Source organism: Cryptomeria japonica, chromosome 3 (genome assembly GCF_030272615.1).
Source record: "Cryptomeria japonica chromosome 3, Sugi_1.0, whole genome shotgun sequence".
Classification (NCBI taxonomy): Eukaryota; Viridiplantae; Streptophyta; class Pinopsida; order Cupressales; family Cupressaceae; genus Cryptomeria; species Cryptomeria japonica.
The window spans coordinates 432,697,976-432,712,909 of NC_081407.1; the positions used below are offsets into that span (position 1 = coordinate 432,697,976).

Below are 14,934 nucleotides of genomic sequence, written 5' to 3' on the forward strand. Positions count from 1 at the left end.
ACTGAATCAACTAGAGATAAGTATCTCAAAACTGCATCAGCACACCTGCAACAGATCACCAAAACAACTCTCTGCAACATAGGAACATGTTGACATCAATGACAACAACACATTCCAACAACTCTAATATCCAACAATTATATCTTTCCCTCTGAGAGATATCATCCCATGTGTTGTCGTGAAACACACATTTTGTGAACCTTCATTAGTTTATAAAATTTTCACCAACACCTTCTTATCATACATTCCTCCACCAAGGTCGTGGTGTACTACTTAGTCTCCTCTTGACATCGTTGTCATTGCTAAAAAAGATGGTTTACACCTTGTCATGATAAATCCCTCCATTGGGTAATAATGTGACTACTTCCACTCCACTTGATGTTATTGCCATAGTCGACATGGATGTTTTACTTCGCCATTAATTGATTAACATTCAAGCTAGACTACTCTAAATGGTCACTAGGGTGAATGGTCATCACCTAATGACCACTCACTGCGTCCTCTTAAAGAAATGGTTGGCCTCCCTAGAGTTGAAGACAAATTTCCTCACTTGATGCTTGCCATTTCTCCACATAAGAGTGTCTAATTACAATTGAGTATGAAAGATTCTCGATCATAAGAAGACATAAAGAAGGGAGAACACACCACTCTCACTAATTGAAAATAAGTGAACAAAGTCAAATACTTATTTGATAAGAGATGAGCTAACCCACATGATTAAAATTCCTTCTCATTCTTAATTTTATTGTCTTTATTACTTAATTTCTTTTTAATTTAATATTATCTTATTGAATATATAATTGTTATATGTATCTCCTTTTAATAACCACTTAATATTTTAAAAAAATAAAACTATTTTTAACTTTGGGTTTAATATAACATCTTAAGAAAGAGCGAATATTGAAAACAAAAACAAAAACAAAATAAAATAAACTCAAGGAGGATTATGCGTTTTCTTCACTAGAATCATGAAACGCCCTTTTTAAAGCCGACTTCAGAACAAAGTGAAAATAATTTCGTAGATACTAGACGCCTTATCCATTGTAATCGATGCTTCCAGCAAACACCATAATATTACCCGAGTTGATTGAGCTTACCAAGCTGAAACAGGCAGCACTGCACCTGATAAAACCTTCAAAAAAGGAAGTGGAAGAGCAGCACTGACGTTCGAGGGAGAATCAAAATAGAGCATAATATTAATCTCAGAAACAAAGATCGTCAGTGGCCATGTATGCAATTCATGCCCACGCTCACCTTCACTTGCCACTCTCGCAATGCTCAGTGCGAGGAGCTTTTGATAGGATTAGTATATCCAATTCAAAGAGAAGAAATAAGCGAGCAGTGCTTTATTCAAGAAAAATGAGCTATTTTTATTTGCCAAACTTGGCAAAGGGCATGGTTTTAAAACCGGCGAAAGCGTTACCGGAGGATGAGCGAGCAGAGGAGGATGCTGAAAAAGAAGCGGAGCGAGTACGAGGCATAAAGGTGAAAGCGTTAACGGAGGATGAGCGAGCAGCGGAGGAGGCTGAAAAAGAAGCGGAGCGAATACGAGGCATAAAGGAGGACTGGGTTATACGCGGATGGGCGCCATGGGAACATGTTCTCTCTCCAGAGGCAGACTTTGCCATCAAGAGCATTGAAGACATTCAAGATGACGATATGCTGGGGCTGCGAACGGAGGAGGCTCTTGAGGCCTTCAAAAGAATCACTCCCAAGAGCAATCCGGAAAATTACGACAAAAAAAACAACATGGTTTTACCTCCAAAGAGAACCCTCCGAATAGGAGATGAAGACTACGAGCTTGTGCCGCACACTAACCAGTGGGGGCAGCCGGAGCCAAATGAGACAATGTGGAATAGTCCCCTTGTTTTTACGCTTATTCCGCCTCGGGATTGGCCTCCCCCCGGTTGGCATGTCGATGCACAGGAGCTCGCTTTCATTAGAGAAGCGCATAAATTGGAGTCTGTGCGAGTTGACCCCGCCGCCTTTGAGAACCCTTTGGATGATTCCAACGCTTCCTTTCCTCGCTTTGAGCTCTTCCTGAAGCAGTACAACCACTGGGTTGCTGCGAACAAGGACAGGCTTGAAAAAGAAGCAGCTGAGGTCAGTATATAAAGACGCTCGCTCTTTTAACTTGCTTCCTCTACAATGATATCGCTGTCAGGCTTGGATTGGAAAACCAGAAATGGAAAAAACTGAACAGAATGGTAATTTAATGTGGGTTTAAATGAAGATTTTCAAGTCTTTTTATATGGCATTGAAGAAGTTGAAGGGACACAAATAAACCGAAATATGGAAAAACTACCAAAAATTGAATGTATTAATCTATAGGATTAACCCATAAAGATTGATATTTACATTCTCCGCCTTAATCTGAACTGCTCAAACTTCTCTCTTCCAAACATCTTGGTAAAAATATCTGCAGGCTGGTTTGCAGTTGGACAATACTTGAGTTATGCACTGCCATTATTCGCATGATGTTGAATCAAATAAGACTCTGTGTTGATGTGTTTGGCTTGCGAAAGATTGGATTTTTGACTATTTTGATTGCAGATTGGTTGTCAACTAGGAGAGGTTTGGACGAAACCTGGTTTTCTAGCAAATCTTCAAGACTCCTTCTAAGCCATTGCCTTACAAGTTGCCATTGTGATGTCCCCGATATAATTAAATAATAAATTTAAATACTTTATTGTAAGACCCCAAATGTAATAACAAATCTTTTGGGCCCTTTATTTAATTAGATTAGTCAAGTCTTAGTTTGGTCGTGTCGGCCCGTTTGTAACCCTTCGGGAAAGTTCCCAGAGCCCATATTTATGGCTGAGTTTGTCATTTGTGTTGGTAGGCGAATTTGGTATTTCTCTTTGTTTGTACGAATTCCAGTGGAGTTCGGTTGTCAGCCATTTTGGAGGTGGAAGATCCTCCCTACTTGGTATCCGCAGTTTTGGTGGGATTCATCCCTCACCCTATTCTGCTATGTGTACTTGTTCCGGATCTGGCAATTTAGAACCTCATCATTGTTGAATCAAATATTACTTCTAGTTGCATATCTAATAATCTGGTATACATGCATGCCAACTAAGTCCAAGGATTCCTAATATTCATAATTCATTACTTGATATGCTTGCGGAAGACCAACCCCTTCATGCACACAGCTTGAAGTCCACCGTACACCCCCTTCACCGTACGGTCACACTCTCTCCTCACACCGTACGACCTGCCTTGACACCATTGTACAACCTTCTTGACACCATCGTACGACCCTTCTTGACAACCGTACAACCTAGCATGACACCACCGTACGGCCTTTGCTCGACACCCGTATGGCCTTGCCTCACACCACTGTACGACCTTGCCTCCCTCGCCAGTACGGTCAGGGAACATTACTGTGGTATCAAAGCTGGTGATCTTGCCAGCCTGTCGTGTAGTGGATGCAAGTGTACACTAGGAGGTACCGTTCGGCCGATTGAATGGGGGAACCACAAGACTCTGCAAGAGAAGTAACGGCACTATTAAGGGAGCTAACCAGAAGCCAAGCTCAGCTCAATGACACCATAACTAGAGGGGAGCAACGACAACAAATCATGGAGGAAACCTTACGACAATTAACCTTGGGAAAAATGAATGGAGAACATAATGGGCAGGGCAATGATTCGGTCATTGGAAGGTCAAACATCCAACACTCACATTCACGGCCACTGATGCCGACTTTTCCTCAAAAATCAGAAGCGTCACGCGGGGAGCAAGAACCCACCTTTTAGGAGATGCAAGCATAGTTGAACCAAGATTGGAGGGATGCAAATCTCGAGGGGGACATATCCTTCAAGGATTATGTTGAGCTCCGGATGAAATACTCGGGCGGCAGAAGTCGGGGCTATTATGGACACTATAACAATGACATCAAGCAGAAGGTTGGCAAGATCAACCTGTCATCTTTTGATGGGACCAGAGCAACCTCGACATGAGCTTGGGTTCAAAAAGCAGATACCTACTTCCAACTCAACCCAATGCCTGAAGATGAAGCTATCAAGTTTGCAGCACTTCACCTGGAAGGAGTCGCGCACGAATGGTGGCATCATGGAATGGTCACTCTCCGGCCATGACCAGATAATTTCATATGCCGACTTCACGGAGAAGCTCATAGATCTATTTGATGGGAAGGATCCAAAACTCAATTTCAAGGAGCTAGCACAACTAAAACAGTTGGGACTTGTGGACAGTTACATCACAAAGTTCCAGAGACTATCCGTGTTGGTAACAGACATCTCAGAGCGGAGATTGGTGGTCTTGTTCATGGACGGATTGATGGAACCTTTGAAAGGTTGGGTGAAAGGGTTCAACCCTAGCACACTCACGGAAGCAATCAAAAAGGCCCGTAACATGGCAACATCTTCCTCTTCCAAAAACCAAACCACCTTTCTTTCCGAAGGAGAAGGATAATAAACCCTTTCCGAAGAGGTCATTGCTTGATGAAGCCACAAAACAGGAACTCAGAAGGAAGAAGCTTTGTTTCACTTGCAAGGAGCCATGGGAACCAGGACACCAATGTTTGGGCAAAGGAAAGATTCACTATATTGAAGTGATGTCCGATGGAGAAGAGGAGCTTGAGGAAAGTGAACCACCAAGGGAAGAATCTGCCAAAGAAACCAGCCTAGCGGAGAGAATCTCCACATTGGTACGGAGGGGAGGCGTCATTGCCACACTGGCGGGTACCCCAAGGTGCAGTGTATTTAGGGTACGTGGTACATTTCAAGGGCAACGAACCCTGGTTATGCTCGACAGCGGGGCCTCGATCAACTTCATAAACTCATCACTCGTCACCTGAAGGAGTTTGTGTACAAAGGAGCATGAAGGGTTTGATGTCAAGGTGGTAGGAGGCAATCTCCTATCATGCACTCACCTGGTTTTGCAACTGAGCATCACCATGGGAAATTACACGGTGACCGACGATTTCTTTGTAGTAGATCAGGATGACACAGATGTCATATTGGGCATTCAATGGATGGAGACCCTCAACCAATACACGTAGAGCTTCAAAAGGATGGAGTTCTCATTCGAGGTAGATGGCAGGAAGGTGGTTCTCAGAGGAATGTCGAATGGCGGCCCGAGGGAGATTTCCGCCAAACGGATGGAAGCCATCTTTAGACATGATGAAGTAGTTTGGGCAGCACATTGCTTGATCTCGACAAAACCTGTGAAGGAGCAACCGACTTACTACTAGGATGAGGAACTTCAGTCGGTTTTGGATAAGCATAGTTTGGTCTTCGCTGATATTCTACCTGGTATACCCCCACATCGAGGGTTTGAACACACCATTGAGTTGGAGGAGGGAGCAAAACCCATTATCACCACACCTTATCGCCACCCGAAGAAGTTCAAAGAAGAGATAGAGAAAACGATCCAGGAACTCCTCGATAAAGGATGGATCCGGCCCAGCTCTAGCCCCTTTGTGTCCTCGGTGGTACTGGTGAATAAGAAGGACGAAACTCTCAGAACGTGTGTTGACTACCGTGCACTGAACAAGAAGACTATCAAGAATAGATACCCCATTCCCAAGATTGATGAGCTGCGGGACGAACTACATGGCGCAGTCTATTTCTCCAAAATTGATCTCGGCTCCAGCTATCATCAGATCCGTATGAGGGAGCAAGATGTGGAAAAGACATCCTTCCGTTGCCATTACAGACACTATGAGTTCTTGGTCATGCCGTTTGGATTAACCAATGCTCTAGCCAATTTCTAGTCTTGCATGAACCACATCTTCAACAAACAACTGCGTAAGTTCCTACTGGTATTCTTCAATGACATACTCATCTACGACAAGACCTGGGAGGAACACCTGGGACATTTGGATGAAGTATTGGGGATAATGAAATCGCAATCATTGTATGCCAAAAGGTCCAAATGTGAATTTGGAATGACCAAGGTCCTGTACTTGGGTCACATCATCAGTGCTCGGGGGGTACAAGTTCACCAAGAGAAGATTCAGGCAATTTTGGATTGGCCTCCACCCAAGACTCTCTTGGAGCTGCGTGGATTTTTTGGATTGTGCAGTTATTATAGGAGGTTTGTGAAAGGATTTTCACAACTTGGTGCACCACTGACAGATCTGACAAAGAAAGGATCCTTCCATTGGAATGTGCAGGCGCAACAGACCTTCAACAAATTAAAAGAAGTTATGAGTCATGTTCGGTTCTGGCACTACCAGATTTCACTCGCCCTTTCATCTTGTAGTGCGATGCCTCGGGAGAAGGCATTGGAGCGGTGTTGATGCAAGACCATCACCCCATTGTGTTTGAGAGTCGGAAGCTCCCGGGAGTTGAGCGGTTATACTCCATCTACGACAATGAGATGCTCGCCATCATGCACGCACTGACGAAGTTTCAACAGTACCTCGTCGGGGCAAAGTTTGTTGTGCGGACAGACCACAACAACTTGCGATATTTCTTGGAGCAGAGGGATCTGAAAGAACGACAATAGAAGTGGGTGAGCAAAGTCCAGGCATTTGATTTCGACATTGAGTATGTGAAGGGCAAGAATAACGTGGTAGCCGATGCCCTGTCAAGAAGGCCTGCGATATGTTCTTTATCCCAGATTTCGGCGGATTGGAAGGAACACCTGTTGGTTGAATACTCCAAGAATACTTTTGCCTGCAAACTGATGGATGGTCAAGTACAGGATGACCAATACAAGGTAGTTGATGACATCATTTACTACAAGGACATAATTTATCTGGTACCCGAGTCTAAGATGAAGGAAAAGATTATGAGGGAAATGCACAACTCTCCCTTGGCTGGACACCCGGGATACTTGAAAACCTACAGATAGATCTAAGAAAGGTTTTCTTGGAAGGGACTTAAGAACGACGTCCACCCTACCGGCCGAACTGCTACAACCATTGCCAATCCCCGACTAGAAATGGGATAGCATCTCGATGGATTTCATTATTGGGCTTCCCAGAGTGCAAGGAAAGGACTGCATTTTCGTCATAGTTGACTGCTTGACCAAGTATGCACATTTTTTTGCCATCCCCACAGGATACTAAGCAGTTCAGGTGGCCGAGTTGTTCTTTCGTGAGATATTCTGCTTACATGGTCTACCACAAAACATAGTCAGTGATAGGGATAGCCGTTTTCTGAGTACCTTCTGGATGGAGTTATTTCGGTTGGCAGGAACCGAGTTGTCGCCCAGCACAAGCTACCATCCGCAGACAGACGGACAGACCGAGATTGTGAACAAGTGGTTGGAGGGTTATCTCAGGAACTACATCTCAGCTCAACAGAAGGCTTGGGTTCATTGGTTACATTTGGGTGAACACTGTTACAACACCACCTATCACATGTCGATAGGCATGCCACCCTTCAAAGCATTGTACGGTTATGAACCTTCTTCATTTGTTGATCTGGCATTGGGAGACAATCGTGCATCGAGGGCCAAAGATTGGCTTCAGGAGAGTTTAGACATCTCTCAAAGATAACCTGCAGAGGGCTTAGAACCAGCAAAATACGTATGCCGACCGACACCAGGTTGAGCGAAATTTTGAGGTGGGCGATTTGGTATACCTCCGACTTCAACCGTATAGACAATCCTCCTTGAAGACAAGTGGTAAGGAGAAGTTGAAGCCGCATCTCTATGGACCCTACAGGGTGGGTGAAGTTGCCTATGAGTTGGAACTTCTTGAGGGGAGTTGGATTCACAATGTTTTTCACGTGTCATGTCTCAAGAAGGCCGTCGGGCAGCGTGTCACAGTGTCCAAGGATTTGTCACCCATCAACGAAGAAGGAAAACTAATTCTGGAGCTGGCGGAGATCATCAATGTTAGAGAAAAGAGGCTGAGATCATGCATAGTCAAGGAGTTCCTTGTGCGCTGGAAGAATCTACCCATCGAGGATGCCACTTGGGAAGGTGAGCAAATTTTGGAGCATCCAAGTTTGCAATTGCTTGAGGGCAAGCAATTTTTGGCCCGGGAGGACTGTGATGTCCCCGATATAATTAAATAATAAATTTAAATACTTTATTGTAAGGCCCCAAATGTAATAACAAATCTTTCGGGCCCTTTATTTAATTAGATTAGTCAAGTCTTAGTTTGGTCGTGTTGGCCCATTTGTAACCCTTTGGGAAAGTTCCCGGAGCCCATATTTATGGCTGAGTCTGTCATTTGTGTTGGTAGGCGAATTTGGTATTTCTCTTTGTTTGTGCGAATTCCAGTGGAGTTCGGTTGTCAGCCATTTCGGAGGTGGAAGATCCTCCCTACTTGGTATCCGCAGTTTCGGTGGGATTCATCCCTCACCCTATTCTGCTCTGTGTACTTGTTCCGGATCTGGCAAATTTGGAACCTCATCATTGTTTAATCAAATATTACCTCTAGTTGCATATCTGATAATCTGGTATACATGCATGTCAACTAAGTCAAAGGATTCCCAACATTCAGGATTCATTACTTGATATGCTTGCAGAAGACCAACTCCTTCACGCACACAACTTGAAGTCCACCATACACCCCTTTCACCGTACGGCCACACTCTCTCCTCACACAGTACGACTTGCTTCCCACACCACCGTACGGCCCGCCTTGACACCACCGTACGGCTCGCCTTGACACCACCGTACGACCCGCCTTGACAACCGTACGGCCCAACCTGACACCACCGTATGGCCTCTGCTCGACACCCGTAAGACCTTGCCTCACACCACGGTACGGCCCATCTCCAGACACCACCGTACGACCTTGCCTCCCTCGCCAATACGACCAGGGAACATTACAGCCATATTCTGTCTCTGCTGAGGATAGAGTTGACAGTAACCGCTTTTTAGCTTTCCAAAAAATGACAGCCAATCTTAGATGTATTAAGAAATTTAAAGTACCAAAATGAGGAGAATGTTTTTTATGAATGCCCCTTAATGGTTCGATAGGAGTGTGGAAAGAAGAAATCATACTCATATCCATAATATCTTTAACTATATATTTATGTACCATGGGATGCTTAGATAAATGTCTATATTCACCATATTATGTCTTCAATTGATAGGTTTCTCTCATTGAAGGTTGCTCCAATTAGCGCTCTCACCTACTCATTCATCACCTTCCTCTTCGTGAGTAGCTTGCCCTTGTCCCATAGTCTGGTCACTGCTTTAATGGCTGCTTTTGTGATTTGGTCAAGTGTTTCTAGATACGTGAATTCCAAATGAATTCTACTTAGCACTAGCCAAACACATGCATATTCTACATAGAAATTTGGTAAAGCTTCCCATACGTCTAACTTGAACTCTCCAATCCTTCAATATTGGTTTAGATATTCTTGTATCCCCATGTTTAGATTTGTGGTGGTTAGAGCTAACCACTCCTCCTTGAGCTTGGTGGGGTCCATTTTTGTAAGAGTTTTGTTGGTATATTTGCTAATGTCCTTTGCATATAGCATACTAGTATGTCGAATAAGGCCCCATCTTTATCTCTCTTTAATGCCTTCTAGTATTACTTCTTGTATATAGGCCACGGGTCTTTGGCTTGCACGAAATTTGCTTCCACTATCATTTCAGTTTGAGTGCGGCCACGGGTCTTCCCCTATTTTTCTCCTCGTCACACCCTATGTTGCTCGTTATGATTTAGCTTCAAGTTACAACTTTCTTCTTCCACCCTTTTGTTCTTCTTAGTAGATTTTCATAGATCTACACTTGATGGATTTGCAACTCAGCTCACAAGGGAAACAAGCCAAGTTGGCACACATGGGCACATTGAAGTCTTTAAAGTCTCAGGATCTTCTTGCAAAAGATTCAAATCATAGGCTTCAAGTGGCAAAGGCAAGAAGCAAAATAAGGATCCTAAGTCTAATGAGCAAGCTAAGGATTCTCCTTCACAGTACACCCCTAAGTTCAATCCTCTTCCAAAGAGGAATCATCTAAAAAGAATTTGAAATGTGCTTACTGAGGCAAGGACATGATGATCATAAATGTTATGATAAGAAGATTGATGAACTCATACACCTTTAGAAAAAAACCATCTTGCTACCCTCATAGTGTCTTCTTCTTCAGCATCACAATTGGCAACTACGTCAATAGCACAATCAAGGATCACAATAGTTCACACGAGCTTGACAAGATGAAAGGTAAATCTCTCTTGGTCTCTACAATTCCTGAACATGGGAGATGGCTTCTTGATCTAGGAAAGTCTCATCCTATGACATCTTCTAAGAACATGGGAGAGGGAACTTTTAATGATGTACTTTGTGTTCACTCCTTGTCATCCAATCTCCTTTTTGTTTATCAAATTGCTCATAGTGGACAAGGTAAATCAATTGAGTTCACTCTTAATTATGTTTACATCATGGGCTTAGAGACTAGGGAAATCGTTGCTGTTGGGATGATTGATTATTCATCCCGTTTGTATTTATTTTCTCATTTTACTTTTGTTGATGATAATGTTCCTTTGATTTCTTCAGTTTTGAGTGCTTATCTTAAGTAGGTTGATCATAGTTTTTCAGACCTTGCTTTGTGGGATGAAAATTTGACAATGATTTCAGACTTGTTTGCGAAGTCCCATATTGTGATTTGGGAGACACTTTCATTCCTCTTTGATGACAATTTCAACAAAACTATTATTTCATCTTCATTGCCTTTGGAGATTTTTGAGTTTCCTCATTCTCTTGATTTGTCATGTTTCTTAGTTGAGTTTGATCATGATTTTGATGTCACTTATTCAAGATTGGAGACTTCTACTCTGGTTTTAGAGACGCATATTTAGAGAATTTCTTCCTCCTTTCAGTTGGACATGGAATGGTTTCCTCATCATCCTATGCATTTGTTCTTACTAAGGGAAGATGTGTTTCTTGCAGGCATTGGATCATCTTTTGTTTTTAGGCATACTTCATCGACGGTGGAGCTTCTTCTTTACGAAGAGATATCTTTTCTACCTTTTTCATTCCAATGGGGGGATGATTGTATATTCATGACGGATGTAGTCCTTGGGGAGTATCATTGAGTCCTCCATACATCATCCTTTCTTGTTTGTTTCTTTTCTCTCTTTTGGAGAAGAGTTTTGTTCCATTAGGTTTTCTCTTTTTCCTTTTTTGTGAGAGATTTGCATTTTACATGGGTACCTAACATGTTTTTGTAGCTGGGGCTCATCATAATAATCTTGCATCTTTGCATAATAATCTACTTTCTAAGTTGCACTGAAGAAGGATTGTTGGTGTTAATAAGGTTTTGGACCTAGTAAAGGTGTTGTACCTAGTGTTTTCGCTAGTTCCTAGTAGGGGACTTATTGTCACATGTGAAGATTGATTGTGGATGGATTGATGGTTGGTCGTAGCGACTTATAAGCTCTTATTTGAGGAAATCATATCATTTAGTTTTATCAGTATAAGTAGTTCATTGTCGATGATTTTTTGTTGGATTGCATGATAATTTATTGACTCAGCTTGATGGTTAGTGGCATTAGTTCTTAGATGCTTTGTTTTTTGTTGGTCCATATTTACAGTGGCAATTGGTAGTAGTTGGTGAAAGACAAGTTTGAGCATGCTTTGTTATGTATGCATCTTGCTTGAGGAGTTGTCAATCTTCATCTCTTGCATGTCACACATCAAAGCCGGATCATGTTGGTTCTAGTATATATTCATCACCATCATTTTCTAAGAGATAGTCGTTATTGGAAAAGTTGTCCTTAAGGGTGGATGTTACGTATTGACCCTTTTTCGTTTTGCAAGATGAGATACTAGTTCATGTCGTTAGGTGATCATACCTTTCCATCTTGGGCCTTGAAGTGATTTGTCATGCTAGTGTGTAATGATATGCCTTGATAAAATGTCATCTTGTACTTGTAAGGGGTATGCTAATCCAATATGTTGTTAGCTTGTTGCATCCTTGGTGAGTATGCAAAGTCAATATGTGAACCCTAGTTAAGTTTAAGGTGGATGTTAGATTGCCTAATCATTGATTAGGCTCCCTATATTGTTTGTGTGAGTGAAAATCACCAGGGTTAATAATTCAATGTTCAAATTTTTTGCTTGACCTAAATAAAAGCCTTTAGGGTATGAATTTATTGCTATTTTGGTCGATAATAGTAACATTTTATTGATAGTAAAATGATCAAGTACATTCATGCTGAATTTTAGGAAACAAAGAAAAAACCCTAACAACTCAAAAATGCCACCAATTGAGAACACCAAAATGCGGCAAAGTCAAAAAGCAAACATCCTACTGCTAAACTGACATCTACACCACCATTATAGTGCAATCATTGAAAATTTGCACATACAATAAAAAACCCTAACATCAACAGAAGGACTACTATACTATACCAACCCCATATAAAAATTTATAGATATATAATCGAAAATGCAAAACAAACTATTTCTACTTCACACTGGGTGACAAAGGGCCATTGATCCAATACTCCGACAAATCAAAGGCCTGTTTTTGCTTGGCCTTCCCTTCACTCCTCGCCATTGCTCCACCCTACTCTGCCTCCTCATGTAGGAACACAATCAATTCATCCCATGCAATCAAAGCTTCCGTATGACGCTCTTCATGGCATGCAGAAATATTCCATCGAACAAACGGTTGGAGTGGGTGACGGAGGTCTGCATCCTGAATCGCATCATCACCTTCAAGCAGAAAACCCGCATTGGACTGAGCCCTCGCCAAAATGGAGGTCAAGCTGTATAGTTGGTAAACATCCATGCACCGCTCCATCACCCACGACATCTCCTCCTTTCCCAACTCAAGCCCCCACGCCACCACCATTGACACAATGTCAATGTTCGTGTGGTATTGATGTTCTATCTGCAAGCACTTTTCCCCCAACAATATTTCAATGATTTGCAAGAAGATGGGGTCCTCAAATTTAAACAGATCTCTCAACTGTTTCTTAGTCACAAGCCCAAAGAAGGCAAGCTATTGCCTTGGCGTGATGAGAGTAAATGTTGCCTCCATCTGGCACTGCTAAATTCACCAACACAACTCAACCCTCTGCATTGACTCTTGCCACCCACCACATAAATACTTGCAAGCTTCACCTTTCCATCATTACCACCCTATGTGCCACCATAAATGCCCTTCCCCAAAAATTATTGAAATTGGCTTTGATAGTGTATGGTAAAGCTCACTTCCCCAAGTCCAAATCATGGTAGTCCTCTCAAATGCCATGTAATATGTCCTCATCTAGAGACAACGCCACCTTGGAAAGTTTATTAGCCACCGTATTATGACCTCTCAATATATGAGAAACACAAAAATCGGTAAACGTTGAGAGCATATTACTCACAACTTGAATATATTTGTTTAACCGCCAAGCTACCAATTCCCCTTTGATTAAAGCATTGATAATAATTTGGGAATCTCCCTCGAGGTGAAGCCAAGAGACATTCAATTTTTTGGCCATCACCACCGCCAACAATGTCACCTAAACCTTTGCCGCATTATTTGTTCCTTTCCCCAATCTTGATGTCCCAAAGGCAATAATACTTCTTGTGCAATCTTTGGCCACATAACCCGCACTCGAGGGGCCATGGTTTCCCTTGGATGCCCCATCAAAATTCACCTTGATCCACCCTTGCTCTGGAGCAGTTCATTCGATTATTCTACTCTCTTTAGAGTCCAAATTAACCCAGCATGCCCATTAACAAGCTGGAATTTAACCTTCGACCAATTAGATTGGATCACCGTGTCCTCTTTGATGAACACCACCTTTATAGGATTGATCTTAGTGGCTACAAAGCTAACCAATTCGAAATGGCCACCTCAATTCTTCCACACAGCCTTGAGAAGTTCTCCTTTTTCTCCTGAAAGATTCGCCTATTTCTCTCCTTCCAAATTTCCCATATAACTATCGTGGGGCAGATCTGCCAAATGCTTGAGAAAATTGTCTTCGGATGATCCAAGGACCACCCTTGGAAAAGTGCTTTCAAAGTAATTGGGAAAGGACAAAACTATCCCAGCTTTTTGTCACAAATCTCCAGCAGGATCGCACAACTTCACAATTCAAAAAGAGGTGATTCAAGGTTTCCTCTTTCTCATCACACATAACACACTTGAAAGGGCCATTGAAACCAATTTTTTGCAACCGATCCCCTATAAGGATTTTCCCTCTTAGTGCCAACCAAGCAAAGGATCCCGCCTTTGGTAAACATTTATTGCTCTAGCACAACTTATGGGGCCACTCTTCTTCAATCCCTGCTCTTACTAACAAGTTCTAACCAATTTTGACTGAATATCGACCCTCCTTTAAGCCACACCACATCACCTCATTGTTGGCCCCAAAAATTAGAACCATCCCGTCTTTAAAAATACTCTATAACAATCTCTCATCCTTGTCTTCAAGATTGAGCTTCGAGATAGATTTTCATCTCCACTCTTCCTTATTATCCACAACCACCTTCTCCATGAAATCCACCACTCGGGGACCCCAATGCTGACTAGAAATGTGTTTGACATAATCAAATCTAGCATCATTGCTTAGTGAGGGAAAACCTTCCCAAGAGTCTGTCGATAACTTGGCCATTTTCCCATCTCCAATTTGCCAATTTAAATGGTCCACAATTACTAGCCTGCAAGACATTAAGAATTTTCAAATAGCAAACCCCTGAGTTGGATTTTGAATGGCCAGAATTCACTCTTGAAATTTGTCTAGGTAATTGGCTTTCAGAATTTAGATCCACATTTGATCAGGATTGCTATAAATACGCCACACCAATTTAGCTCCCATGGCTTCATTCAGTATTTGCCACTTCCTTAGACTTGCACCCCCAGATTGTTTAGGTCTACAAATTTTATCCCATGCCAAAAGGGGAATTTTATCCTGTTCCTGACTACCATCCCAAAAAAATTTCCGCATTCTTTGTTCAATCACTTAAATTACCTTCTTAGGCAATCAAAGGCACATCATCGAAAAGATTGGGATGGCCGAATAACTGATTTGAGCATCAAAATCCACCCTGTAGAGGA

The 14,934-nt window shown here is 42.3% G+C and overlaps 1 protein-coding gene across 5 annotated transcripts in view; it reads left to right on the forward strand.

The window, feature by feature from the left end:
- Window positions 1–996: 996 nt before the first annotated feature.
- Window positions 997–14,934, forward strand: part of LOC131070405 (protein PLASTID TRANSCRIPTIONALLY ACTIVE 10) — a 335,025-nt gene continuing 321,087 nt past the window's right edge. For 2 of the 5 annotated variants that reach the window (XR_009112318.2, XM_058005913.2), the window contains exon 1: window positions 998–2,103. Coding sequence is in view for 2 of the 5 variants with exons in the window: in XM_058005913.2 (XP_057861896.2) it covers window positions 1,228–2,103 (876 nt within the window). In the remaining 3 variants the exon portion in view is untranslated. Of the gene's footprint in view, window positions 2,104–14,934 lie in introns of all 5 variants that reach the window. The other 3 variants (XR_009112319.2, XR_009112320.2, XM_058005915.2) reach the window with 2 other exon arrangements.